Source organism: Suillus clintonianus, assembly GCF_016758775.1.
Source record: "Suillus clintonianus strain FC179 chromosome Unknown DEU56scaffold_79, whole genome shotgun sequence".
NCBI classification, from domain to species: Eukaryota; Fungi; Basidiomycota; class Agaricomycetes; order Boletales; family Suillaceae; genus Suillus; species Suillus clintonianus.
The window spans coordinates 43,369-69,427 of NW_024539303.1; the positions used below are offsets into that span (position 1 = coordinate 43,369).

Here is a 26,059-nt window from a genome sequence, read left to right on the forward strand (position 1 = left end):
TCCCTTTATCGAGGGCTCGAGCAACTGGCCCGGGAGAAGAATACCAGCTCGCCGCGTGCACAGGAATGCCTCATCCCACTCGTCCGGGCCAAAACCATGCACTTACACTGCCAGTACCATCCCGCCCAACTCAGCGTCTCGGAACAACGAATACGATGCTCTTCGAGGAGGCAGAGTTGAGGGAACATCTTGCGTGAGTGCTCCCGCTAATCATACTAAGCCCGACATGTGTTCTTCATCCAGATCCGCAGTCGCCTCTCCCGCCCGTCCCGCAATAAACCTGCGCCCGTGGTGTTTGAACTTCCAAGTCGGGTTTAGTGAAAACGGGGACAAGTTAAACTAGCGATAAGTCACTTTCGATTGGTTGTCACAATGATCCCTAGTTTCAGGAGCTGCGTAAACCCTTCAGAGGAAAAAAACCGTCGAACGTCAAATCAGCTCATCGAGACTCCATGCGATGACAGTGAATGACGAGCTTATTCAATGGCATCGAATGGCGTCTCGAGCTGATGCTAACAGTCTCGACGACAACCAAAAACATCAGTAAAGGGAAGTACTCACCTTTCCCCATGACCTGGGTAGCGATAATTCTCTCTCCTCTTGTCCAGATTGTGTCTTGAGTCGGCAAGTGGCCATCTTTTTGTATTCAACCGGGGTGGGCTTACTCGCGCTGACGACATCAGCTCTTGACGCCGAGGAAGCAGACTTATTTGTGACGACGCCACTCCGGACCTGGCGGGCACTGAGGGGCGAAAGGGATGGAATGTTAGCAACACCTGCAACCTCGACCCAACCGGGAGACTGAGCTACCCGGCGGGTGTCCTCGGCTTCAAGAGCAGGGCCCACATTCCACGTCCCAAGCCATCCACTAGGTCCCGACCGTGGATGACAGCGACCACCGATGCCCTGGAGATGGCGTGATGTCAGGTGCGGGCCAGAAGATAAAAGTGGAACGTACCCTCTCATCTCGCGCCCGGGCTTACGAAGCAGCGAGAGTGTTGAGTTGACGTGGGCCGGGGTGCCTAAGCCATGGTGCGGGCCAGTGCAACCGACCAAGGAGATGCTGAGGAGGCAAACAGGGCGGAGAGGTGTCAGACTCCTGAGAGCCCCTGCGAATGTGGCCATCAGACGCAGCTTGACGAGGATCAGGAGGACCCAGGTCCCATCCACTGCGCCGTCCACGCCGCGAGCGACGCCCTTGAAGGGCAGCAGCTGTGTTGCATCATCTTGTTGTCTGTTCTTGGCATCCTTAAATTGTGAACCTTGGTGCGCGCTGGAGTTTGCCGTCAAAAACTGGGCGTGGTCGACGCCGGTTAGTGGGCTGTGGTGAGAAGGCGACGAGAGCATGACATACGTGTGGTGTCTGGTGGCCTCGCTCTTGGCAGACATGGAAATCAAGACAACGTTAGTTGCCTGGAAAATAGAGAATACTATATGGAAGAAACGCACCTTGTGGTGTCGGGCGAGCCATATGAAAGTAGTGCTGGTGGCGCAAAGGACAAGAGTATCAGTAGGATGCCATGTACCCCCGAGTCGCACGCCACATACCTCAGGCTTGCTTGACGTCCAGCATGACGTTGGCACACAATAAAATAAAAGCTGTGATGAGAATGTAGAAGTATGAGCGGATGGAGGATTGAAGCACGATAGAAGGGGTTTATATAGGATAGCGCGGCTGTTGACATTATTTGGTTGTCGACACAACAATTCAAGTTCCAAAGGGGTGAATTTCAAGAATCCACCGACGGTTCTGAGTCTTGGTGCGGCGCTGCAAGGAAACAATCAGGTATAATTTAGAGTGTTCATCATTCACATATTATACCTAGTACCTCATAACTACGGATGTGTGATATCGATAAACTCGCATGGACTGGATGAAATTGCAATTGTTCGACGCGTCCACGTGCAGGTCACATGATGTAAATTCAACAGCGCCAAACATACGCGAACGTCGACGTTCAGAGTACTTAGGGCTCCGTTAAAAACTTCGGAGTTTTTGATGTTGGAGTTTTTGACCGGTTTTTAACGTGTTTTTTTGAGTGTGTCAAAAACTGGTCAAAAACTAGTTTTTAACTCGTGTCAAAAACCCCTCGAAGGTGGGGGTAGGTTAAAAACTCGTCGATAACTCCGTGGGGAGTTTTTCACGGAGCCCTAGTCCAGAGTCCAGACTCCAGACTTGTAGGATTCCCAACAGACATTCAACCACATGTGGTTCCTCGTGCCAGTGTCATCGGCCCACAAGTTTCGAAGACCTTGGAAATGAGGTGGTGAGATCAGACATTCAAGGGACTGTCTCAGACGCCTTATCATCTACTAAAATCACAATGATCAGTTATTGTTTGAACGTACGTCTCGACTTGAATGTGTCCGCTAAAAATCGTGCCTGAGATGAATAACACGACAACACCACGAGCTAACTACAACGCGGCAGACAGCATAAAATCTGTACATATCGTTAAATGGCGTGGCTGGTTGTGTGCATCGTCAATGCATCGCCAGCTCAACTAACGTGCTCCTCTGTTTACAAAAAAGAAATTGAAAAAAAGTTTTTTGAAGAGCAAAGCAAGTACCTCTCATGACATGGGTGCAGAGACTCGATACCGGAACCAGTATAGACACAGTCCATCTTCACATCCGGCAGCGGGTGATCGCTCGTCCCTGTTTGAAAATGTCAATGTAGTATCATCGTGACCATATAAGTATCCTACCAGCATGACAGTACGGGATCCCGTCCTCCTTGTGTCCCCACCACATCACAGGCGACCACTCATCCACGAGGTTCGCAAGCGTCTGGATGTGGCCATACGCGGCTGGCTGGGGGCCCCGCGGTCGGTGCAGTACGACAACAGTGAAGAAACATGCAAATATAGCCAGCGCTATAGATAAGTTCCATATCTGCACGAGTGTGTGAGGATATTGTGGCGGTTTGACATGGGCAGTAAGTGCAAACCTGAGCAGTGTACATGCCTATCGACATTATCACTAGTTCCATGTCAAAGGCGACGCGAGATACAATGAACGAAAGCCCAAACATCCAGTCTGTGATCGTCGATGATGGTGTTCATAAAACACTAGATGCGAGTGACTCACGGAAGAAAGGCTTCGCGACGAAAAGTATGAGACTGATTGGATGACTGAAAATCGACTTCAGTGGGTTTGTTGTCGTTCTAAGTCCTTTTCTTCCGGTAGCGCATCTCCACTGCCTTTCATCTCGAATGACATTCGCGATGAGCTCCGAGCAATGCAGCCCGAGTGTCAACGGTCCCTGAACAACTGCCATGTTTACAAAGAGCAGAATCCACACTTGAGTATTGGCACCTGGCATAGCATACAGGATGTAATTGGACGGGTTGCCGGGCAGGACCGAATTGGGAAAGAACGACCACGTTTGTGTGGTCAGCGCAGAGGGGGACATTGAGCCCGTGCTGGTGTACTTGTTCCAGATATACATGACGAGTGCGGCCCATCCAGCACATGCTACAACGATCCCCCAAAGAAAAATGACAACCTTTCGGATGCTGGGGTGAGCATGCCACGCAGAAGGCTGTGTCTCTGATGGCTGTGATGGACCTCCATCAGCGTCCAGGTCAGATACACAACGCATGCACCGGAAAGTAACCGGAGTCAACTGTGTGTGGTGTACCAGTGCGGCAGTCAAGTCAAAAGGCGAGGAGCTCCACGTCAAGATTTTGACAGCCCGCATCCCTGACAATGCGATAATCACCTGGAGGAGGAGTGCAACGCCAAAAAAGAGGAGAGGTAACCCTGCGATGGCAAGACCCGCTGCACTTTGAGGTGGCATTGATGTCATTGGCGGCGTTTGTTCGGTTTGATAGTTTAAACATACGACGAGTGAGGTTGAGCAATAGGATATGATGAGGAGGATAGCCGAGACACCATTAAGCAGGGCGCCGTTAGGTTTATACCATCCACGAGCTGCAGTCAGAAGGCGTAGATTGGTGTTGAAATGAAGTCGAGACTCTGAGGCTAGTGTAGAGCGCAATGAGATGCTGTGCACGAAGCCTATGGACTCTGTGCATAACGTGACGATTAAGTTTAGTATTAGGGACACTATCTCCCCCTGTATTTTCAAACGAGCCGCCTTGTTAACACTGTCAATGACGACCATATTGGCCACGATTACTCCCGAGACTCCGTGATTGGCTAAAGTGACAATGCTTGCAATGATGCATGAGCAGCTGAAGATACTTGAGCATGTCACCCCAACAAGGGCATATCTGCGACTCGTCAGACTGCGGTCGTAGAAATCGGTTCTAGTCTGAGCAGTGAACTTCACATCAGATATTATTGAGTCAAAGTCCTGGTGATTCGACAGTGCGTTGTATGCAAGAAGACTGGATGGATGCCAATTTTCTTCTGTTGGTTTGGAAGAGGCTGACATGGGAGGCAGATGCAGGAAGGTCGACGTGTTACGGTCCTACGGACGTGCAGATAGGGTTTATAACCATTTGCTCGGATGGAAGAGCGGTCATGCGACCCAGTATTTAGTGAGCATCACAACATCATACGAGAAGATAAGGTTATATCACGACTTACTAGCACATACAACAGGCCCAGAAGGTACCAACATGACGATTTTGCCCATCTTAGTACGCGACTTCTGATTGTCAGAATAAATTGCATGTTTCAGTGGCTCATTTTCAGCATCTAGAGCCGCATAACGCCCTATGTAAGGCTTCAGTTTACTTGTGTCTTCAAGCCGGATCTGCCCAATAACATCCTGCATCTTCTCATGAAGTCAGCGCTGACAATTATGTACACTACTATGGTTAGTTTGCGCACCTCGGATAATATACATCCTAGTAACTCCTTTCGACGAGTTTCTTTGTGTTACCCTTAATGAGGGCGCGGAGGCACTGGCACTTGATAAAAGACCAAAGGCCTTTCAAGGTAAAAAACCGAAGCCGCCGGCTTATTGTCATGTAACCGAACAAGCTGCCGCGCGCCCAAACTCAAACGACTTTATGACCGCGGATCTTTACTATCTGGCTTCTATCTCATTTTGGCCCTTCGAACACCTCCCTTGTGTACTGGTACGTTTTTCGTATTTACTTCCTCCTACTACTTGCTTCTGATAGTTGGAACTGCTCACACAGACAGCGATAATGAACTTCTGCCGTGCCGAACTACACAGCAAGACGGTTGGATGCACCCGGGGTTAGCCTACAATAGTTGTAAACAGTACAATGTCAGACTGAAACAGATTTTAAAAAGGACCAGTGCGCCTCCGTATTATTGAATCTGAAGTGCGACGTTTGCTGTGACACTCAAGCTCGTTTACCACGGTGTTTGTCCCACGGGCAATGTAGTTTGGACCTGAGGACATTTTCAACTTTAACCGCTGGTTGCAATGTTATTTTTATCCGGGGGACGAGGGTGATTGAACCTGATTACCAGTAGTTCCAGAACATGAGGGTCAACTCGCTATGTACTAGGAAATTAAACGGTTATAGAACTGATGTAAGCCCTGGAGGAGCCTGTCCCATCCATCTCACCAAACCTTTGCTCAGGAGGATTAATGCTAATTACTAAACGGTATTGATCTTCAAACTGAGATTGGCGCAGTACTGGTCACCAGTTAGCGTTGATCTTCAATCCGAGGTTTGCGCAGTACTAGCCACCAATTAGCGTTGATCTTCAATCCGAGGTTGGTGTAGTACTGATCACCAATTAGCATTGATCTTCAATCCGAGATTGGCGCAGTATCGGTCGTCAATTAGCGTTGATCTTCAATCCGAGATTTGCACAGTACTGGTCACCATTCAGCGTTGATCTTCAATCTGAGATTTGCACAGTACTAGTTGAGTTGTCTTAAGAGCCTCAGGTGAATATCGTTCCTCGTCGACTAAGCTAGCTTTGGAATTATGGGGGATTTATATTAAAGAAACTAGCTATAGGGTGTTGAAATTTCGAGTCAGAATTCTAATGAACGTGCTGGGCCTATGTACAGGTGTTGGCTCCCTCAAACGAGCCTCAAAATGTCCTCCATACTTCCTAGGGCCTTCTGCTTCAGGGAAGCAGCAGAAGATCCGTGTGCCCTGTAAGCCTCTGGAACAATGACATCAATCATGAACGGATTTTGGACGACTGGCCTCTGGTAGCGGTGGGTATCGAGCTCGATGGTTTGGTTGATGTATCTATTAGAGGCTAGGTCAGCTCGATGCGCAGCCAGACAGTGGGACAAACATACGAAGACCAGCCTGTTGTCCCCCACGAGTCTCCCCACTGCTTCTGTCGTGCCTCAAACCACATTTCGACTTTGGACCAGAAGTCCTCGCCTTTGACAATGCGCCCGCCTTGACCACGCTTGCGCTTCTTCTTGGCTGGTTCTCCGATGGGTGAGTCTTCGCCATTGTCCTCTGCACTCGGTGTTGTGGGACTTTCATCTTCTTCCTCTGCCCGGTCAAGCAAATAAGGGTTTTCGTATGCAAAACGGCGCTGAAATTTGAATCAGCGAGAAAATTTGGCAGTCATAAAATAGAGAAAGACTGTACTAAAATGGCCAAACGGGCACGGGTTGCATGTCCAAGGTCTGAATTTCCACCTGCCCGACGGAAACGATTCGAACTATCATAAATAAAGTCTGATAGTGTGCTTGTGTTATCGCCGATGACACTGTCACGTAGCTGCAATAAGGTAATCAGTTCGAGAACGAAAACAAACATCAATCACTGGTGCGCACCAACTCGCGAAACGAATTACGGATACTAGAACACTGACGTTTGATATAGATGGTCAGGAAACGTTCCCTAGCTGGGTTTCCATAGATATTTGTGAGTTTAAAGGCCTCGCGATCTTCACGTAGATGATCCTGTGGGATTAGAAAATAAGCATATAGCACTATCTAATGACTCCGGACTTACCGCCACATCAAAGTGCAGTGTCATGAAAGTTATTCTATTAGGATCAAAAATGAGATCACATCCCACAATGCGTATGTTTGTCTATATGCTTCAGACAGCTGATAGATGACGGCGCACACAAAAGACTTACTCGTTGCTCCGGACTAAGCGAAAATGTGGCTTCCAGCCGGATTTGTAAGTCTGCGAGAAGTGTTTGCGTTGACTGGTGAGAGGCAGCAATCATGCGTTGCTCCTTGAGAATGCAGAATATACTGCCGAGGAGATAAGTTCTAGTTGCAAGGTCAGATTTGCTCAATCCATGACCGAGCTGCGCAAAAAATCTCAGTGCGTGGATGAAAAATCAAACCATTGACGTACCTTAGCAAAACCATGTAGGTTTTTCCGTAAGTCCTGTTCTGCGTCGCCAAGGCCAAATTGGTTGGCAAGTGTGTCCACAAAGAGGGCAGACAATTCGTCTACAAAGAGATTTGGGTCAATTTGTGGTTGACGTGAACTTGAAGGCGGGGATTCAGAAGTGCGTTGGTAGCCAGTAGGGCTCATCAGCAAACTTGAATTCAAAGGAGTTCCTGGCTCGGAACGGTCGGGTGAACCAGATAATTGGAATGATGATAATGCCCGTGGCTGGGAACCAGCAGGTGGGATAGAGAAGTCGAAGGACATATTTGCAGACTGGGACGGTGAAAAGAATGAATGACTTGGACTTTGCGAGTCGCTGGAAACTGCTCTACTAATGAGATGTAATGCTTGTTAACATATTTATACGAAAACCTGACTTACATTAGTGGGTTCTGTGCAGGATCAATGACGGCCTCAAGGCATATCTTCAGTTTCCTATTACTTGTAATAAGGATCATGTTTGGTGGTAGCCGGCACAGGAAGGATGACCTCAAGGTATAATTTCGGTTTCGTGGTTGTAATAAGGACCATGTTTGATGGTGGTGGGCGACTGTTATAATGATGGCCTTGAGGCATAAGAGTTCCAGTTTTGAGTCACTGTTGGATGGTATTAATCTGGTGGGCTGCAGCCAAACGGCAACACCGCATAGCAGCAAGTATTGGTAATCAACTAAGATCAAAACGTCTCGAGGCGGCACAGCAGATGATAATATTATTATCGAGGTGGGATACTATAGCTAGTAGCAGATGATATGTAGAATGGGGATATCAATATTAAATATACTAGTAGCAGATGATATGTAGAATGGGATAATATTAAATATAGTAGTAGCAGATGATATGTAGAATGGGATAATATTGCGTTACTGGACTTGTAATACAGACCGGTGTTGCTGCAGCGATCTATTAACTTGTAGGCCTCGACCCCGTCCACGTGGTCCATGTGCTGCTGCCTGTAGATGTCACGGAAGCTCCACTTGTGGTATTGTTACGTGTCCGAATCTCCCTGGCAGCACCCTCGAGGATTGCAAGGTTCATATCGGGTGGCTGAACAGGTACCCGAAGGCCCTGCATGTGTTTTGCGTCTCGCATCCGTGCGGTGTTGAGAACGAGGTCATCAGGATCCCCGATATGACGTATCACGGCCTTAGCTTTCGACGTCTTCGCTCGTTCTTCATAAACAAACTCAATATCAGAAGGCGAGCTTGTGCAGTTGTGCGCTTGGCACTGATGCTGCAGATTTGCTGCGCATAAAATTTGCTTTCACGGAAACAGAAATTTAGTGATTGACAACATGTACAGATAAACCACGAACCTCAACAGGATAGAGCAAGAAACCGCCGTGTGCCCTGACTGCGGGCATAGAGTAGGACACCGCTGGTTCACCAACACTTCCGCGTTCCAGAAGAATCGCATCTGGACGCAGAAGTTTATCTGCGTCCGAGCCTTGGCGCTGGATGATTTCGCGAATGCACGCCACAATCGGAGACTCCTCTGCTGTGCCCTTAGCTGCAATGACCCAGTCTCCTATCTTGCAAATGTCCCCGTTGAAAAGTACCACGGACTTGCAGGTACGAAAATTATGTCCTCTGAGAATGTCATTTGGAAGGGACCGGAGTGCGTTTGGGAATAATTTCCCTGTCTCGGTAGTGGAGTATGGTTGGAGTGGTAGGTTGCTACGAAGGCATTGACCTAAAGGTACTTAGTATTATATTTCTCAAAGCCGGAACTCGTGTAAAATCAAACTTTACCGTATTTCGTGGTGTCAGCCTGTGTATCAAGTCCGAGGTAGTCCGTGATGATATTCGGCCGTTGAACGAGTGACAATGGACCCTTTCCGACAACTTGAACATTTATAGCATCCGGCGGCTTGTCTGACAAGGGATTAGAGACCTGCAGAGTAAGATCGGGAGAATCAGAGTGGATATCGTTAGTATTATCGTGTATCAGTATTCGTGCGCCCGAGAGAATATGACGAATCCGACTCCCATGGGCAAAAGAACGCGCGATATCTCGAGAAGGAGCACGGTGGTTCGAATGGATGCTTTTTGCGCGGATGACAGCATTGAAGGACTCAAATGCCTCTGTTGCAAATAAAGTGGCTGGCCCGAATCGTTGAATGTGGTCAACAACATGCAATAGAATATGGAATTTAGGTTTATTGAACCATCGAGGAGTCCACCTGGCAGTGCACGCAAGGAAGTTATTGATTGATGTCGTGAGATTGCGCTGAGACGAATAATGATCGAATAATATCAATATCAGCAAATCAAACTGAAAAGTACTGTGCTACATACCAAGTGTTCCGTGGAGTTTTCGATTTCAGGCTGCCAGATGAGTGGTATCAGGTTCGATAATGCAACCCAAGTATCATAGCATTCCGTGGGTACCAAGTCGTGAAGCACAAAGGGTGCAACCTGCGCAATGGCACGAAAATCACGACCAACAAGAGACCCTGCATATTGAACGAGGGTGTGACCGGCAAGATGGCTGAGTCCAAGACCCGAGACGTCGACAGATGATAGGCGAGTTTCTAAAAGCTCACGCTTCAACTTGTCTTTTCCGATCCTTACAGAGACCACATCACGCCAAAGGTATTTGACGAATCCAAGAAGGACCGTGTGGAGGATTTCCACGGGTGTGTCAGCGTGAGGATCGATACCTGGGATATGTCGAAGTCAATCCCACGCTGTGAAAATAGTTGAGATACCTTTTATTCGCCAAACGGGACTTGTGACGTTTTCGGGCAGCGTCTCTTTGACTCTATCGAGCGCTTCCTGTTTCGCCTTACCACCCCGAATTTTGCAGTGTGATTCAGCTAGGCGATTCAAGAATGAGTCCAGAAAGGTGTCCTTGATGCCCGTGGAAGTCTTCCACTGCTTGATCTGGGTCTGATTCCCAACTGTCGATGCATGACTGAACATTGACTTGAGTTCAGAAACGGTTTCATTCTTGTGACGTGGTTCTCCTATCTGGTACCATGCTTCGTAAACAAAATTATATTCAAGACTGCGCAGATTTGTTACCTTTACAAACCGCTTAACCCGTGTTACCATCTCCTCCATGGTCTCCTTTGCTCGTTTCCGTGTAGATTTCAGAGGAGCATCAGTATGGGCTTCGGGCTCACTTCCACTAACCTCACCAACACTGTGGTCGGTATCATCAGGCTGTGCAGCAGCTGCTCGTGCAGGATTGCTCTCCGCACTTGCATCGTGCCCCTTCACTTTACACATACGGCAAAAGTATTTTCCCATCGACCCAATATGACAGGCCATCTCACTTTGCATGGGGTTGTCCCCAAGCAAAGCTAAGACAGACGGAATGACAAGAATGTACTCCTCGTGGACACAGTCCCAGGCCCAGATGCCTTGCTTCCATGATTCTCTAAATTGTACCAGCATCATTATTTCTACTCGCCTGCTTGTGACAAATCTCACTCACTCGAGTTGGTCTACAATACCATCCAACATTTCAAGCGGAGGGGCAAGATTTGATGTACAAAGAAAATGGACGTTGTACTCGTGGTGGACTTCTGCACGCGGCAATCCTGCAGCGGTAAAAAGAAAAGAGTTGTGTTTGTTCCACTTCTTCGACAAGTTTCCAGATGTGTCGTCACAGTATAACCAGAGAGGCATCGCATAGACACGAGCGCCCGATGCCCGAACACGCCATTTGTTGCCTTCGGAAGGATTGGTTAATGTCCATGGCTGCAATTCGCCGTTTGGTTCACGTTCAACACCTAAACAGATGTTTGTAAGTGTAATTGTCAAAGTGATAAATGATTCTACCATAGATTGAGTGTGCGCGAGGTAGACCAGATGTTGCTTCGCTCGAATCCCAGTTTTTGAATGATACAAGAAGGTCATCTTCTGATACTTCGAATGAACGAAAATCTTCTACAACCCAACCACAGTCCAGTTCATGGGTGACGGGCCGCAATGACCAAGCTTTAGTGTACATCTTCCCACCACGTGTGAACCAGCGAAATGGAATGCAAGCTCGGCCGCTCAATAACAGTGCAGGCTCGAAAACAAAGAAATCTTGGTTGTGCAGTCTGGCGACAGGCGTAAGCAGCTCCGGGTCGAGTTCCTCAAGCCAACGTTTAGCTTGTCGAGCTTCATTCAGTTCCATGCCAGTATCTTCAGGGTAGAAGTGTAACAGTGGGCGAACTCGAGGATTCATCATTTCCTTCAAACACGACTAAGTGTAAAATATTAATTACAAAACATAACACACCTGCCGAATAATGTCAGGCAGCGAGTTAACATAGTACTTATGTCCAAGAGCACCATCATAAGGGATTGAGCGGATACCACATAACCGTTGAATAGTGTCTTTGATGAGTTTGACAGACTTCACCGAAGGTACATCGTCTACATTGTTGACCCGAAGTAGCCAGAGCAAAATGTCAATCTGTCGTTCTGAAAAAACAGAGCGCGGAAGGTGCATGAGAATATCAAGCGTGCACGTCTAATACAAAACCATTGGATCAACAACAGTTGGCAGGTTGATACTAGAAGACCTTACAATTTTATCGGGCCACGGAAACCACTCCTCATTCACGATTTGATGTCGAGAACGTGTTCTATTATGACCGCCGGTTCCAATAGCAGTCTCACTAGCCTGGCTGCCATCTGCTCGAAATGTGAGAGTGAGCTGCATACTGTGTAGTTAGAGTAACATACCGTCACGAAATGCCCGCCCCATAAAAACCTCTTCATCTTCCGATATTTCAGCTCCCTGATCATCCGAGAGGTCAACTTCATCTAAAAAATCACTTAAACCTTGCGCAATCATTGCCGTCGTGATCGAGTAGTTGCTAATGTTGTCTGCTGAGTCGTCGCCCAGCTCAAAATCGGGAGTGCCAGCCATGTCATCGAGAAGACCACGTAGCTCGACAATGGAGTTGGATGAGCTGTTCCTGCGGTGCTGCTGTTTTCTCGCATGGTGTTTGACTGCATTTTGATGAGACTGGGTCTTCTCGTGCTTCTGAACTGCCCGCCGATCATGGGGTTTATTGTCCTGACAAAGGTTGCAGACCCATTTGTTCCCCTTATCAGCAGGCGTCCAAACTGGCAAAAATTAGATCCTGGAGTTGCTAGCTTATCTGAATCGCTTCGTACCATCAAGATCAGGCATAGTAAATTGAGCAATGGGCCTGTTGATAAAGTGACTATTATACCGAGGATAAGCAGAACAACGGCGTCAGGATATCTGTAAGATGCCCCATGTATATAGTACTTACAATGCGGAACTATAGAACAATATTGTCCCCAGTATATTCTGCTTTTGACCGCAGTGAGATGACTAAACGAGCCTGTTGATCCAACGATTATTGTGCCGACAATGTGTAGAGACTGACGAAGGATAATTCAAGGACGCCCTGCGCAGATAGTGCCTATGGGGTGCAGCCCTTGTTTGGCGTTGTTCCCAGGATAAATTGTCTATGGCTGACAGACCAAACAGTTTGAGCCTCAGTTTAAACTCGCGATGAACCTGAGGTAATCCGCTCGGTAGCTGACGGACAACTCAACATTAGCACTTCGTTCTCGTTTATGCTTAACTGACGGATCTTGTCCTATCTCAGTACTCCGTCTCTATTCAAAAAAGTACAGCATACAAATTATATATATATAATGAGTACTAAAAGGACCGGCTTAACCACAGGTTCAACTAACTTCTTACCGTGTACATCATCTCGACGATATTGGATCAAATGGACCTCGAACGGTTTTCCGGCTGATGCAACCTTTCCAAATGACTAGTATGGGGTGTACATGATACTTGTCCAGGAAGTTAAGGAGACTACTATGCATGTTCTTGGGCCGGAGCACACTGGTCTGTATTTCAATTTCAACGTCGAGAACTGAAAGGCGCAGCGCTTTCCACTGATGCCGAATGTGGTTGGTGCACCACGGCGCCACCACTCAGATTATAGATTCCTGAGCGCGAGGTCGACTTGAAGGGGAGAACCCGGACCAGAAACCTGTCAAAGGTTCACTTTTCACGGGTTCTATCCAGTCATCATCCGCGCAGTCACAGTAGTTGTAGCCTGACGCCCAAATCACAACCTTTTCTTTTTACACGGCACGTTGTATATTCAGGAACATCCACCCCAACGACTTCCCACTGACGCTCGTCCGCGAGCGCATCGAAATCGGGGGTGTTGAAGAATGTTGCAGGAAGCATGCATAGTCAAAGCTTAGCAGACTAGTGCGGTACATACCACCGGCTGATATGCGCTCTTGATTAACTAACATCAACTCGTCTGAAGTTCGCAAGACTCTCAGATCTATGCTCTATATCTCACCTAGGAGATCGGGCATTGATTTTTAGTAGAGTTGATTCTCGCTCCTGTGCTCGTGATGCGGTTTCTGAAGCTCAGTTTTTTGTGCTTGCGCACCCCCTGAAAGCAAACTCAGGGTATCTAGGATGTATGATAAGTTTGAATCTGACTGATTTTTGTGGATGACGTGACCAATTGCGCGTTCTAGAAATTATTGGTACGAAAGCAATACCTAATTACAGTGGCTACATTAATTGTGCCCCTAATCAATATCGCGGTCGATACTCTCCAATTCCATACACTCATCACTCATGCCTCGACTCAACTTTCGTGCCCTACGTAGTCTTCACTCTCGTATGGCGGCACAACAAATACTCGATATGTTTGCTGAGATTCCAGCTGATACAACCATCCCAAATAAGTACTATGGAGCTTACCTCGCGGTTCTTTGGAAAGCATTTGGTGAACCATATACAGTCCATCCAATGTATGAACTCCCAGAGTGTTACAAGGATCCCAGCCTCCTTCCAGAGGGAAAGACTGCCAAAGACTTCTTCGTCACCTACGCCATTACACTCAAAAACAACCCTCTCCTCTTCCTCGAAATAAAACCTCCTGGTCATCTCAATGACCTCTCGGCTAGGTTCGCTGCAGACAAGCAGATGAGGGAAAGATTTCATAGCCTTAGACCCATAACCACGACATCCAGACTCCACGGTATCAGTGTCATGGGACAGAGGCTTGCCTTCTATTACATGGACAAATCCAATGGCTGCGTGTTCCCCAAATCAGGAGACGTTCCGATCGATTGGTGGAAGACGGACATCACGACGAGAGCTGGACAACAAGAGTTAAATATGGTTGCACGGGATGTTAGAAACATGACAGAAGCTACAACGTAATAACCATTATTGTGTTTGCTGGTGGCACTCCTAACATGTTTTGCTTGGTCTAGGGCTCTATGGCGTCTGGACCATCCTGATTATGATGGCACCTAGCATGGTGTGTTCAAGACCATGCGAAAATTAGCTTCACTCTGATCCACGTTCTGATAGTAGGCAAAGAGATTGGAGCACATACTGGCCTGTATTTTAAATCGCCGTCGAGTCTTTGATCACAGTAGTTGCATATATTATTATCATCCTGTGTAAGATAGGTACACTTACGTTCTTGCAAGGGGATTATCAAGTCAACTGCGACGCAAATAGGCAAAGCAAACATACGTCTAGGGGATCATGAAGCTCATGGACTGTGTCCGTGCGGGAGGATGAGGGAAGGAGTTTGCGTTGAAAGCATGCTCCGTACCACGCACAGCATGTGCTTTCAACCCCCTCCCTTCCGTAACCAGGTCATCAAACCTGCCTCTCCATTTCTGGCTTAGCCGTATTCTGTGCAGGAGCGCTCTTCCTTGCCTCCTGGGAACCAACGTGCGCAAATTCAGTCCCCACATGCAGTATGTTCTTTTCCACTTGAGGTCATCTGTAGGCGTTCGCAATCATAGTTCTGTCGAGAAAGATCTCTGCTTGGAATTTGAGCTACGACATACGCAGCACCAATATTTACCGTCGGAATATCTACATGCCAGTGTGAGCTCGAATCGTACACTTGACTCGATATCACACACCTTGTTGCAGTATTAATACCTGAGACCTGACAGACGTCCATAAGGCTGAAACGTATATAAATCTAGACAATTAGAGTGAATGCACCGATTGCGGACCATCCCAAACTTACATGAATCATCCATGAGCTTCCCGCCGTTAGTGGTCGAACACTCCCAGTCGTCAACGATGTTCAAAAAGTCTCTGAAGGGAGAGTCTGGACAGTACTAGTGGTCCAGGTCATCGGGACATGTGCTATGGCGCAAGAGAGTTCCGAATAACCCCCTATAGACCACCGGTACAAGTGTGCGATTCAATCATTCGGATTGAGTGAGTACTTGTTTGAATATCTCGACGATATTGGATCAAATGAACCTCGAACGGTTTTCCGGCTGATATGACCTTTCCAAACGACTACTATGGGGTGTACATGATACTTGTCCGGGGAATCAAGGAGACTAATACGATGCATGTTCTTGGGCCGGAGCACAAGGCTGGTCTCTATTTCCATTTCAACGTCGAGACCTTGATAACAGTAGTTGTGTACATTAATATTGACCTCGGTATGATAGGTTCTCTTGATCAAGTGATATAAAGGTCGCCACGAGATATTATGGTACCTCAGTCCGACTCGCGCATTCTCTCAGGCTCGGTGTTTGGTAGCACTGAACTTTGTAGTGTTTAGGTTGAAACAAGCAAAAGAGTACCAGCAAGTATTGTTTGCCTCAGTGACTCAGAGCGCGAGGCTTTGCGGTGCTTAGGTCAGTGCTCACTAGCACTAATTAGGAATATGACGTTTATGTCATAGGGTATGTAATTCCACATCGCAAGATACTTGATACAAATGAACAACTAGAAGTTCAACCTTCTCGGACGACCTCTTTGACTGACTCGGCAAATATCTGACAGCCTTTTTGCAGATCGCCCTGTGAGATGTTCAGAGGGGGTATGAACCTGATGACTTCATACATTGAAGTCGTGAGAATTAGAAGCCCCTTCTCCATACAGCGTTTTGCCACACGGCTTGCAAGGTTCTTCGGTGCGGATGAAACCAGTGCGGGATCTGTTGGAGAATACGACGGGGATGCAAACTCGACAGCAATCATCAGGCCTTGACCCCGGATATCGACGATCATGCTTCCTACTTCTGGGTCATCACGGATGGACCTTAACGAAGTTAAAAGTTCGGTTGAGCTGGAAACTGTGAGACTGCCGAATTCTGGATCACGCATGTAGCAATCTTACCGAACAGAAACATTGTCGAGCACCTTCTCCTCACGGAAGGCGTTAGCGACGGCCACCGCGGCGGCGCATGATACAGCGTTGCCTGCATATGTACCTCCCTTAAAATGCCGATCAACGGGACAGTCAGACATGGGCTAGTGATAATAAACTGACCATGGAACCTGGCACCAACTTATCTGTAAGCTCCTTCCTGCTGACCACGCCACTCAATGGGAATCCGTTTGCAAGACCCTACGGTCAATCAATCAGCCATGACTAATAATTACAGAAATCCACTGTACCTTTGCGATGGTCAGGATATCGGGTCGGACACCGCTATATTCAATGTTGAAGTACTTGCCAGTCCTGCCGAATCCGCTCTGTACTTCATCCACAATAAGGAGGATGCCGTGTTTGTCGCAGACGGCACGCAATCCTTTCAGGAAGGATGCAGGGGCTGGTACATATCCACCCTCTCCAAGTACAGGCTCAATGATGATGGCAGCTGTGTCCCTGGGAGCTGTTTGTTGTTTGAGAACAAGATCTAGTTGATACAATGAGAGTCGGACGAGCTCTTCTTCGCTCGTATCGAGTGGTAATCCAAGTTGGTGCCAGTACGGGAATGGTATAGCGAATACCCCAGGCTACGATGATGTTAGTCTAGTCACCGATGTCCTGAACACCAATATTACCATCAACGGAAAGAATCCTTCACTATAGACTGTTTTGCTCTTCGTAACAGCCATGGCACCAAACGTTCGACCATGATAACCACCTGGATGGCGCAATTCTTCATGAGCTCTTCGCTACGCGAATACTCACGACCAACTTACCCTGCATGGTGATAATGTTCTGCCGACCAGTAATTTGTCGTGCCATCTTGAGGGATGCTTCAATGGCTTCAGAGCCTGAGTTCCAAAAGAAGAACGAGTCAAGAGAGGGATCAGGCATGATTGGAAGGAGTTTCTCAATCAGGCGCAAGTAAGGGCCATGGAATGAGATGCTGCACTAGAAGAGTATCAAGGTGAGTTTATCTTGACCAGCATTCAAAGTTAGAACATACTTGAGCATGAACAATATTCACACATTGGTCTGCTGCAGCTTTGGAAACCTTCGGGTGGCAATGGCCTGGTGTTGCATGTCATTGTCGATCTTATCATTCATGGGGCGCATAGCCACTTACCAAGATTTGTCACACCGATACCGCAGCTGAAATCTAGCATCCTACGCCCATCCTCAAAGCTCACGTATGAACCTTCACCCTTCGTCATAATAGCTTCCGTGAGGCGGCCGAGGCCTCTAGTGACGTGTTGTTGTCCAAACGCAACGAGGGAATCGGAAGAGGTAGCCATCGCCCTCGACTGTGATTTGGGCATGCTGCCTGCAGAAGCCACACGTTCACAAGGTCGGGCATGATCGTTCCTGAAATGGAGCAGATCAGGAACCCAGAGTGACTATAGATGCGTGAGATGTCTACCTAATCACTGGAGATACAGAACATTTGGCGACGCCAGAACTGCCCGTTGAACGGATAGCTCTTGCACAGGTGGATACTCTGTTAAGAAGAGGCATTTGTGCTATGCGCAGTGTAGCTTTGACGGCCAATCAAAATTTTAAAGGCCAAGTTGAAGTATGTCGACGAAGCGAAGTACAACTTGGCTTGGAGTCTTGGACCAGATTACTGATACGTATACGTTGTCTGAGTTTTATGTATAATAACACGTTCAGTAGTTCTAATTATAGCATGTGGGGTTCGGTCAGGGGTTCACCTTCGACTTCCAGTTATGAAGCGCTTGTCTTTAACTAGCTAGTTCCAACGGAACAAAAGACGGCGTTCCGAAAGATTACTGGTATAAAAATTCGCATGACTACTCCCAACTCTCATCGATACTTGTGCTGAATGTGGAAGAGCTGGGAAAAGGAACAAGACTGCAGCGCACTAGCAATCACAAGAGCTTGCCGATGGGAGTAAGGCCATCAAAGCCGTTCTTCGTCCTATCGTAGGCCACGCGGCCCCGCAAAATTGTTTGCTGCACAACTCCATTTAGCACCATCCCTTCGTATGCGGAGAATTTGTTCTTGAAGTGGAAGTGTTCCTTCGACACCTATCATCATTAAAGAATGAATTGGAAAAAATGGAGTGTGCTTATAATATACCTTGAACTCGGCTGCAGGGTCCCAGATGACGAGGTCGCCGTCATACCCTACTGATAACTGGCCTTTGGATGACGAAAGCCCAGCATGCTTCGCAGTTTCCTCGCTTGTCCAGCGAATGATCTGACCAAGGCTGACGCCCCTCCTCTGACCTTCTGTCCATAGAAGGCTCAGGCCAAAACCGAGACTGTTTATGCCTCCCCAGGCGGTCATGATATTACCCTCCTCGAACTTCTTCAACTCTGCTACACATGGACTGTGATCGGATACCACACAGTCAATGGTCCCGTCTATCAATGCCTCCCACAATGCATCTCTGTTTGATTCGGAACGGATAGGTGGGCAGCACTTAAATTCAGGTCGGCCGTGGGGTATGTTGTCCGCCGAGAGGCACAAATAATGGAAACATGTTTCCACCGTAAGATTCAACTTGCGAGAACGCGCAGCACGAATAATAGGAAGAGCGGATGACGCAGATAGGTGGACGACGTGGCAACGAAGGGAGTTGTACTTTTCCTGCAAGAGTGTAATCAGAGAGATAGCGTTCACCTCAAGCTCTTGAGGGCGGGAGGAAAGGAAGGTCTGATATGCGGTTGGATCGTGTTCCTCGTGATTTTGCACTGAGCAGGAGTCGCCCTCAAGTTCTGCGTGGAACAAAAGGACAGTCGATTGACCCTGCGAGAGAACAAAGTTAGCTAGCTCGCTGAGTCCTCATATGCTGTTTGACCTGGAGCTCTTGCATGTGTGCATGAAGATCATGCTCTGAGACGCAAGGGAATTCCTGAAAAAATGGTATTGGTCATTGGATGGATGATAGAACGAAATCTCTCCCTCACCTCGACACCACTTTCAATCAAAAAGCACTTAAATCCTTTGACTCCAGCTGCCACCAATGGTTTCAGGTCAGCCTTTACTCCAGTTCAGCCGATCTCCTCAAATAGTATCGAACGCATGGCTTGCCTGGTTCCCTGGAATGACTCCACCCCAGAAACCGACGTCGGCCCAGCACTGGCCTTGTGCAGTTTGTCGCTTGATCTCAAGGTTCTGTATAGTGGTTGTGGGTGGTATAGAGTTTAACGGCATATCCACGACCGTGGTGATTCCTCCTGCCACAGCCGCTCGCGTACCGGTCCAAAAACCCTCCCAGTCCGTTCGACCAGGCTCATTTAGATGAACGTGGGCACTACAAAGGCATTCAAATCATCTGTTTTCTCGACGCTATGGGACCAATCACTCACTCGACTAGTCCAGGAAGAACAAACTTTTCTCCTGCATCAATAAATGTTGTCTCTCCATCCGGACTTCGTTCTGCATACACCGTCTGGATGTCTGTGATCTTACCTGTGCCGATGTTCACCGTGATCGTTGCTGGTTGTAGCTGATCTGAACCAGGCAGCAGGACATTCCGGCTAGTCACGACTAAGGACTGGTTACTCATTGTCTTTTCGCTTTGTGGACTGACAGCGCAATGTGATTGACTATAGATACGATTAAGCTCTGAAATACGACAAAGAGATGTTGCATGAGCACTCACATCGTATGTACTGCGATGTGCGCAGCAGTAATCTAGGTCAACGTTGGTTCGTACTACTAGGTACCCAACCCAGCTGACCAGTGTCCGACAGCAGACTTCTTGCTGGCCCAATCAGTAAATTGCATCTCTACAATATAAACTTCCTTATATTGGTCTACCTGACCGAAAGTTAACCCGTCACCGCTGGTACTCAAACAGTGTGGTTAAGGACTTTCGACAGTCACCGAACTAACACAGGTCGTCGCAAATTCGAGACTGCAAAGATCTGCCCAGTTCACAACACACTGCACACAAGTAAGCATTGTTGCGCAAGTGCCTATAGCAGCTCTCCGGCAGGTCGGAGACCTTTAAAACCATCTTGAAGTGCCGAATCATAAGCCAATCTACCACGAACAAATGTCTTGTGTACGAGGCCTCTCAAAGTCATGCCTTCATAGGGGGTCAACTTGTTCTTGAAATATAAATGCTCTTTCGAGACCTATCGCTCGATCGGTTATCGTCACGGAAGCAACAGCAAAACTAGAATTCACCTTGAATTCAGGTTCCGGATCCCAGATCACCAAATCGCCATCATGTCCCATTTTCAGCTGACCCTTTGTTCCAGACAATCCCGCTAACTCGGCAGTTTTAATGCTCATCCAACGAATGATCTGTCCAAGTGGGATGCCTCTCTTCCTTCCTTCCGTCCATAAGAGGCTTAATCCAAGGCCTAGAGAACTGACTCCGCCCCAGGCTTCCATAAAATCACCGCGTTCAAGCCCCTTCATCTCAATGAGACAAGGACTGTGATCGGAAACTACACAATCAATGGTTCCATCCACGAGAGCGTCCCAGAGGAGGTTTCTGTTAGAGTCCTCGCGAATCGGAGGGGTACATTTGTACTCGGTCGCGCCATCCGGAATATCCTCCGCTGATAAACATAGATAGTGAAAACAAGTTTCAACAGAAAGTTTTAGTCCGCGCTCTTTGGCAGCACGGATGATGGGCAAGGCAGACGCGGCTGATAAATGGGCGATGTGACAGAAAACTGAGGGATACGCTGCTTGAAGGCGAGTAATGAGAGTGATAGCATCCACCTCGAGCTCCTCAGGACGCGAGGAGAGGAATTCCTGGTACGACCTTGGATCCAGTTGGTGGTGGGTCGATGAAGAAGCGTTCTGCATTTCAGCATGGAAAATCAAGACAGAGTTCTTTGAAAAATGACGCCAGTCAGATGATAGCTATCGTTTTCATGCTCTACAAAGCCCTACTTGGAGATGGGACATGTGCGCACGAAGGTCACTCTCAGAAACGCGAGGGAATTCCTATGTGAGGCAAGTATAAACATAGATATGCACGGAATTTTGGTTTTCAATTACCTCAATGCCTGTATCAACCAAAAAGCACTTGAAACCCCTGGCGCCAGCGGATAAGAGGGGTCCTAATTGGGCCTAAAGATGATGAACACCTAGCGCGCTAGAATCTACTGGTGCCCGTACTTGATTATGAGGAATTGCTCCTCCCCAGAATCCAACATCTACCCAACACTGACCACGAGCAGAATGACGTTTGATATCAAGGTTCCCTGGTGTGGTGGTGGGCGGACTTGAATCGACAGGCATATCAATTAGAGCTGTAACGCCTCCAGCAGCTGCGGCTTGTGTGCCGGTCCAAAAGCCTTCCCAGTCCTGGTTTCCGGGTTCCTCCAGATGAACATGGGCACTGTTAGTACGACAATCAGTCCTCGTGCTTTGCAACGAGAAACGACCCCCACTCGACCAGCCCCGGGAGAACAAATTTGTCCCCGGCATCAACGAAATGTAGATCCCCGCTTTTATTACACACTTTATCACCGATGTACCCCAACAGGATTTCGATGATTTTGCCAGTCCTGAGGTCGATATTGATCGTCGCAGGTCGTGGCAGATCAAAATCAGGAAGTAGTACGTTTCGACCGGTCACAGTGAGAAGCATGATAATTATGCCTAGTTGATGGGCCACAGATGCCAGTCGTGTTCTTGAACGATTACATTAATAGACTCGTTCAGCTTGGCAAGTGACTGCATGATCATGATGAATTACGAACTTATGTCCAAGGCAAAAAAACGTACTTGTGACCAAAACGCTGTGAGTGCTTTGAGTCCATGAGCCAATATTGCACCTAGGCCTCGCCACGTTGAATTTTGAAAGATGGTATATGTAGCACATTCAAAGTTAAACCAACTTTTCAAAGAGATCAGTCACTACTCGGGAGAGCCACGTGACAATGCATGATCGACCATAAATGAAGGTGCCTGAACAAGAAGACTTGGAACCTGGACTACCTTGATTTACTAGCCGTGTGCAACCAGTTTGATACCCATGTACCATCTTCCAGCATAATCTGTTCAAATGTCAGAAGGAAGTACCGGAAATAATGGTTCTGTCGCGGTAGCATCACAACCGGATCCACCTTCACCTCTCGATACCTTGCTTTCCCCGAAGGGCCTCACATACGATGAGCTTTCCCCAAGAGGATCTGTCGCCGAGTCCGACTATAACGATGTAATCCTTGATGATGATCCAAGCTTCTCAACTGTCTCGCTCTCAGGAAATACCAGCCTTGTCACTGAGGCAGAAGCGGACGATACTACGCTTCCCAAGCTGAACCGCAGGACAACTATTTCATCGGCACCCTCGAAAGTTTTGTCTTCTTTACGTCATTTTTCACATAGGAAGTCTGCTTCGACGATTACGATACCATCTGCGCCTGGAAGTAATATCCTTGCGCGTATCGGGTCACAGGGCACCCGTGATGAAGGCAGTAGTGAAGCATTGCGGAGTGCTGGAGAAGGGCAGCAGAAGCTTCACGAAGAATTTTTGCGCCTTCACAACGAGCGACGTGCTGAGGCAACAGAATCTGAACAGGGAGGCATAGATTGGGGTAAGAATGACCATGCACCAATTTTCAGTTCTGACTCTAGCGCAAGGTTTCTGGGGAGCCGTCATTTCAGGTAATCTCCCAAGCCATCTTGTATACCTGGTATTCATCCCGCATCGTAGATTATCAGGGTTTCGCAGCCTCGAATCCCCAAAAGCTAGCCAAAGCAATCGAGAAAGGGATTCCGGACGCGCTTCGTGGAATGATGTGGCAATTAATGTACGGTGCTTCCTGACATTCAAATCCACCACTGATATGCTGCTTGAGGTAGGGCAGCGTCAAAGGACATTGAACTAGAGAACACATACCTTTCGCTCCTTAAAGAGTCCAGTCCTCATGAAAAGGCAATCACGCGAGATCTCGGAAGGTTCGAATTTACTTTGGATGTCCACATCTGTTGACTTTCACTTCACAGAACCTTTCCTCACCATGATTTCTTTACCGATGGACAGGGCATCGGCCAAGAACATCTTTTCAACGTTCTCAAAGCATATTCATTGTACGACCCTCAGGTTGGTTATTGTCAAGGTCTTCCTTTCGTTGTGGCCGTACTCCTTCTCAATGTGAGCTCCTCGTTGCTCCAATTCAATTTGTGTTTACTTCGTACAAACTAGATGCCGGACGAAGAGGCATTCTCGCTCCTCGTGAGGTTGATGCACTCCTACGATCTCCGGGGTCATTTCCTCCCAGAGATGCCTAAACTGCAGCTCCGACTTGTATGTAGAGGTCCAATGCAACAACTAGTTTCATTCACACTTACTTTCTGATGTTAGTACCAGGTATGCCCCTTAGTTGGATCTGCGATCCCCGTCTCAAGTGACATCAGTTCGACCGGTTGATAGAAGAACTATCACCCGTGCTTCACGTTCATTTCCTCCGACAAGGCATCAAATCTAGCATGTTCTGTTCGCAGTGGTTTCTAACGCTTTTCAGCTACCGGTAAGTCTGCAATTTCCAAGGCGCATAGCGTGACTCAGTAGTGGAACTTCAGATTTCCACTAGAAATCGTAGTCCGGATATACGACAATTGTTTGGCCAGTGGTATAGAAGCCATCTTTGCATTCAGCATCGTGCTGCTCCAGAAGAATGAAGAAGTTCTACTTACCCTCAAGTTTGATGATATCCTCGCGTTTCTGAAGAACAAGATTTTTGATCGGTACAAGGTACGTCGCGTTATTTTACCATCGCACTTTGCTTCACAGCGAAAATTGATAGATTGAGGCCTCGGATTCGCCTGAAGACCACGGTCCAGCCAAGAGCGTTACGTATGATGTAGACGCGTTCGTGCTGGACGCCATCTCTATGAAGATCACACCGTTCATGTTAGACGCTTACGCACACGAGTATGAGGACTTTGTCCGTGCCCGAGATGCTCATGCCATCGAGATCGATACGTTGCGAAACAGCAATCGCAGTCTGTCTGCGCAAGTGTGAGTACTCATCAGCAATTACAGGTGACCGTCTTTGAATGCTCGGACCGTGACGACAGGAAAGAACTTGATACAAATATGGCGCAATTAAATGCAGAGCATGTTGAGATCCTTGTAAGTCGTAACGCAAACGTTATTAGTTCATATATGACTGAGCGGTCGTTCAGAATCAGCTTGTAATGGCTCGGCTACGAAACGAAGAACTTGAGGAAGAGTTGGTTAGATACAAACTACTGTACAGTACCATTTCCTTATTTTGGGCCATGGTTCTGATATTCACGACAGTTACGCCGAGGCCATGCATGAGAACCAGGACTCCAAGTCATCTCACCGCTTGTCATCTCCTCTGGCTAGCAGAAGGGGAAGTCGTCACTTATGATACAGAAATTGGAATTCAGCACATAGAGATATGCGTTCCTAGGGCGGTACACGTGTTATAAAGAAACTTCTGATTCCACTACAGGGCAGACCCCCACAATGTGATACAAGTAAGACGGCCGACAAAGAACTACTTGGAATGAAGCCCTTGGGCAAGTTGAACCTACAGACAAATATTAAATTGCGGCCGATGATTCATTTACGCAAACACCGACCTCTTCCTTGCTGATGGTGCGCAACTCTCCAGGAGACGTAGCCTTGCCCGTGGCTGCACCCAAAGCGACTTGTGCCGTACGCACCGCAGATGAGTGCTTCGTAATCCAGTACTTGATCTCGTCCGGGATGATCTCAATCACGGCGACACGTGGGTCATTCTTGTCGCCCTTGTGGACACCGTCCTTCAAGTCACCAATATAGCCAGTAATGCTACGCTCAGTCAACACCAAGTCAATGCATGAAAACGGTTGACGCACAATGAGGACCAGTGCTTATTGATAAGATCCTTGTCCTGAGTCACTCTGGCTCTACCGGAATACGACGCCCAGTTCGTGGAGGATGGGTCGCAGAAACTGACATTGACGTGCGCATCATTCTCGATTTCCTCGAACTTGTGAGACACGTTGTTCGCGAGGAACACGAGGTTCAGTTGCGTGTCGCTGTATGCTTCAAAGGTTACGTGCATGTTAGAAAAAATCACAGTCTGGTGAGAATTGGATTCGTACGCGTAGCAGGAGTCATTGCTCGGGAATGCAAGTTCCCATTTGCATCGCGCGTGACGAGCATTCCGATTTTTGCATTCTTGATGACGGTGTGCAAGTCTTACGAGTTGTCAGTGTGACGAACTAGTTGTTCGCGAAACTAAATACATACCGGTGATCTTCTCCTGAAGAGTAAGATCCGTATTTTCTGCAGCGCAGGTGTAAGGATCCAAGCGGGCTTGTTCAGGACTCAGATTAGACATTCTTTATAAAATCGATGTGATAGTTTAGGTGAAGGAGAAGATGGCTCAGGGGCGAAAGGGTTGGGGTTTATGTAGGCGACGTTTTGGATGGTGTCCCCTGACGTCGTCGTGCTGGATCATAAACCATGACGTCAGACTGCTGAACCGCAACACCTTCCATATCGGTATGGGTCCGGGAAAGCCCGTAAGCCAACAGTACAGTTCTGATATTCACTAGCATATGCAGGAATAAACAAAAAATCACCTCTGAACTGAATTTTTGATTACCCTGAACTGTAGCAATTACAGCAGATGCAGCTCCCGTTGACTGTG

At 47.8% G+C, this 26,059-nt stretch overlaps 10 protein-coding genes across 10 annotated transcripts; 2 read left to right on the plus strand and 8 right to left on the minus strand.

Annotated features, from left to right (window-relative positions):
• Window positions 1-389: 389 nt before the first annotated feature.
• DEU56DRAFT_542783 (uncharacterized protein) lies at window positions 390-1,604 on the minus strand. Its single transcript, XM_041346719.1, has one exon. The coding sequence runs from the start codon at window positions 1,387-1,389 to the stop codon at window positions 541-543; it is 849 nt and encodes a 282-aa protein (XP_041204947.1). The 5' UTR covers window positions 1,390-1,604; the 3' UTR covers window positions 390-540.
• A 609-nt stretch (window positions 1,605-2,213) lies between these two features.
• On the minus strand, window positions 2,214-4,129 carry DEU56DRAFT_891954 (uncharacterized protein; the record flags this gene model as incomplete). Its single annotated transcript, XM_041356308.1, has 4 exons — window positions 2,214-2,658; window positions 2,709-2,895; window positions 2,951-3,039; window positions 3,091-4,129. 4 exons carry the CDS (start codon window positions 4,127-4,129, stop codon window positions 2,522-2,524), a joined length of 1,452 nt encoding a protein of 483 aa, XP_041204948.1. The 3' UTR covers window positions 2,214-2,521.
• Window positions 4,130-5,840: 1,711 nt separating this feature from the next.
• On the minus strand, window positions 5,841-7,544 carry DEU56DRAFT_982959 (uncharacterized protein; the record flags this gene model as incomplete). The annotated part of the gene is made up of 7 exons (XM_041359922.1): window positions 5,841-6,158; window positions 6,212-6,459; window positions 6,516-6,647; window positions 6,704-6,832; window positions 6,885-6,965; window positions 7,015-7,191; window positions 7,242-7,544. The coding sequence occupies 7 exons, from the start codon at window positions 7,542-7,544 to the stop codon at window positions 5,984-5,986; spliced, it is 1,245 nt and encodes a 414-aa protein (XP_041204949.1). The 3' UTR covers window positions 5,841-5,983.
• A 642-nt stretch (window positions 7,545-8,186) lies between these two features.
• Window positions 8,187-11,942, minus strand: DEU56DRAFT_743067 (uncharacterized protein; the record flags this gene model as incomplete). The annotated part of the gene is made up of 10 exons (XM_041348983.1): window positions 8,187-8,540; window positions 8,596-8,918; window positions 9,032-9,509; window positions 9,578-9,942; window positions 9,991-10,252; window positions 10,307-10,664; window positions 10,722-11,019; window positions 11,069-11,468; window positions 11,517-11,750; window positions 11,808-11,942. The coding sequence occupies 10 exons, from the start codon at window positions 11,940-11,942 to the stop codon at window positions 8,187-8,189; spliced, it is 3,207 nt and encodes a 1,068-aa protein (XP_041204950.1).
• A 1,797-nt stretch (window positions 11,943-13,739) lies between these two features.
• On the plus strand, window positions 13,740-14,705 carry DEU56DRAFT_542830 (uncharacterized protein). The gene is made up of 2 exons (XM_041346720.1): window positions 13,740-14,464; window positions 14,522-14,705. The coding sequence occupies exons 1-2, from the start codon at window positions 13,878-13,880 to the stop codon at window positions 14,562-14,564; spliced, it is 630 nt and encodes a 209-aa protein (XP_041204951.1). The 5' UTR covers window positions 13,740-13,877; the 3' UTR covers window positions 14,565-14,705.
• Window positions 14,706-15,946: 1,241 nt separating this feature from the next.
• DEU56DRAFT_542844 (pyridoxal phosphate-dependent transferase) lies at window positions 15,947-18,155 on the minus strand. Its single transcript, XM_041346721.1, has 8 exons — window positions 17,575-18,155; window positions 17,455-17,519; window positions 17,225-17,399; window positions 17,084-17,166; window positions 16,694-17,035; window positions 16,566-16,643; window positions 16,413-16,510; window positions 15,947-16,361 (listed from the first exon to the last, which is right to left on the minus strand). Exons 1-8 carry the CDS (start codon window positions 17,765-17,767, stop codon window positions 16,028-16,030), a joined length of 1,368 nt encoding a protein of 455 aa, XP_041204952.1. The 5' UTR covers window positions 17,768-18,155; the 3' UTR covers window positions 15,947-16,027.
• Window positions 18,156-18,218: 63 nt separating this feature from the next.
• Window positions 18,219-19,983, minus strand: DEU56DRAFT_982962 (uncharacterized protein; the record flags this gene model as incomplete). The annotated part of the gene is made up of 6 exons (XM_041359923.1): window positions 18,219-18,496; window positions 18,549-19,220; window positions 19,273-19,326; window positions 19,382-19,453; window positions 19,524-19,728; window positions 19,784-19,983. The coding sequence occupies 6 exons, from the start codon at window positions 19,981-19,983 to the stop codon at window positions 18,338-18,340; spliced, it is 1,362 nt and encodes a 453-aa protein (XP_041204953.1). The 3' UTR covers window positions 18,219-18,337.
• A 178-nt stretch (window positions 19,984-20,161) lies between these two features.
• Window positions 20,162-22,271, minus strand: DEU56DRAFT_822638 (uncharacterized protein). The gene is made up of 7 exons (XM_041354158.1): window positions 22,170-22,271; window positions 21,833-22,118; window positions 21,558-21,780; window positions 21,438-21,509; window positions 21,330-21,383; window positions 20,610-21,269; window positions 20,162-20,557 (listed from the first exon to the last, which is right to left on the minus strand). The coding sequence occupies exons 2-7, from the start codon at window positions 22,030-22,032 to the stop codon at window positions 20,396-20,398; spliced, it is 1,371 nt and encodes a 456-aa protein (XP_041204954.1). The 5' UTR covers window positions 22,033-22,118; window positions 22,170-22,271; the 3' UTR covers window positions 20,162-20,395.
• A 178-nt stretch (window positions 22,272-22,449) lies between these two features.
• Window positions 22,450-24,787, plus strand: DEU56DRAFT_916091 (rab-GTPase-TBC domain-containing protein; the record flags this gene model as incomplete). The annotated part of the gene is made up of 13 exons (XM_041357827.1): window positions 22,450-22,981; window positions 23,028-23,051; window positions 23,101-23,197; window positions 23,250-23,345; window positions 23,394-23,541; window positions 23,593-23,694; window positions 23,752-23,757; window positions 23,805-23,917; window positions 23,970-24,141; window positions 24,194-24,408; window positions 24,468-24,522; window positions 24,576-24,643; window positions 24,694-24,787. The coding sequence occupies 13 exons, from the start codon at window positions 22,450-22,452 to the stop codon at window positions 24,785-24,787; spliced, it is 1,722 nt and encodes a 573-aa protein (XP_041204955.1).
• A 129-nt stretch (window positions 24,788-24,916) lies between these two features.
• Window positions 24,917-25,747, minus strand: DEU56DRAFT_742997 (uncharacterized protein; the record flags this gene model as incomplete). The annotated part of the gene is made up of 5 exons (XM_041348978.1): window positions 24,917-24,949; window positions 25,002-25,212; window positions 25,260-25,449; window positions 25,509-25,604; window positions 25,657-25,747. The coding sequence occupies 5 exons, from the start codon at window positions 25,745-25,747 to the stop codon at window positions 24,917-24,919; spliced, it is 621 nt and encodes a 206-aa protein (XP_041204956.1).
• Between the last annotated feature and the right edge of the window lie 312 nt (window positions 25,748-26,059).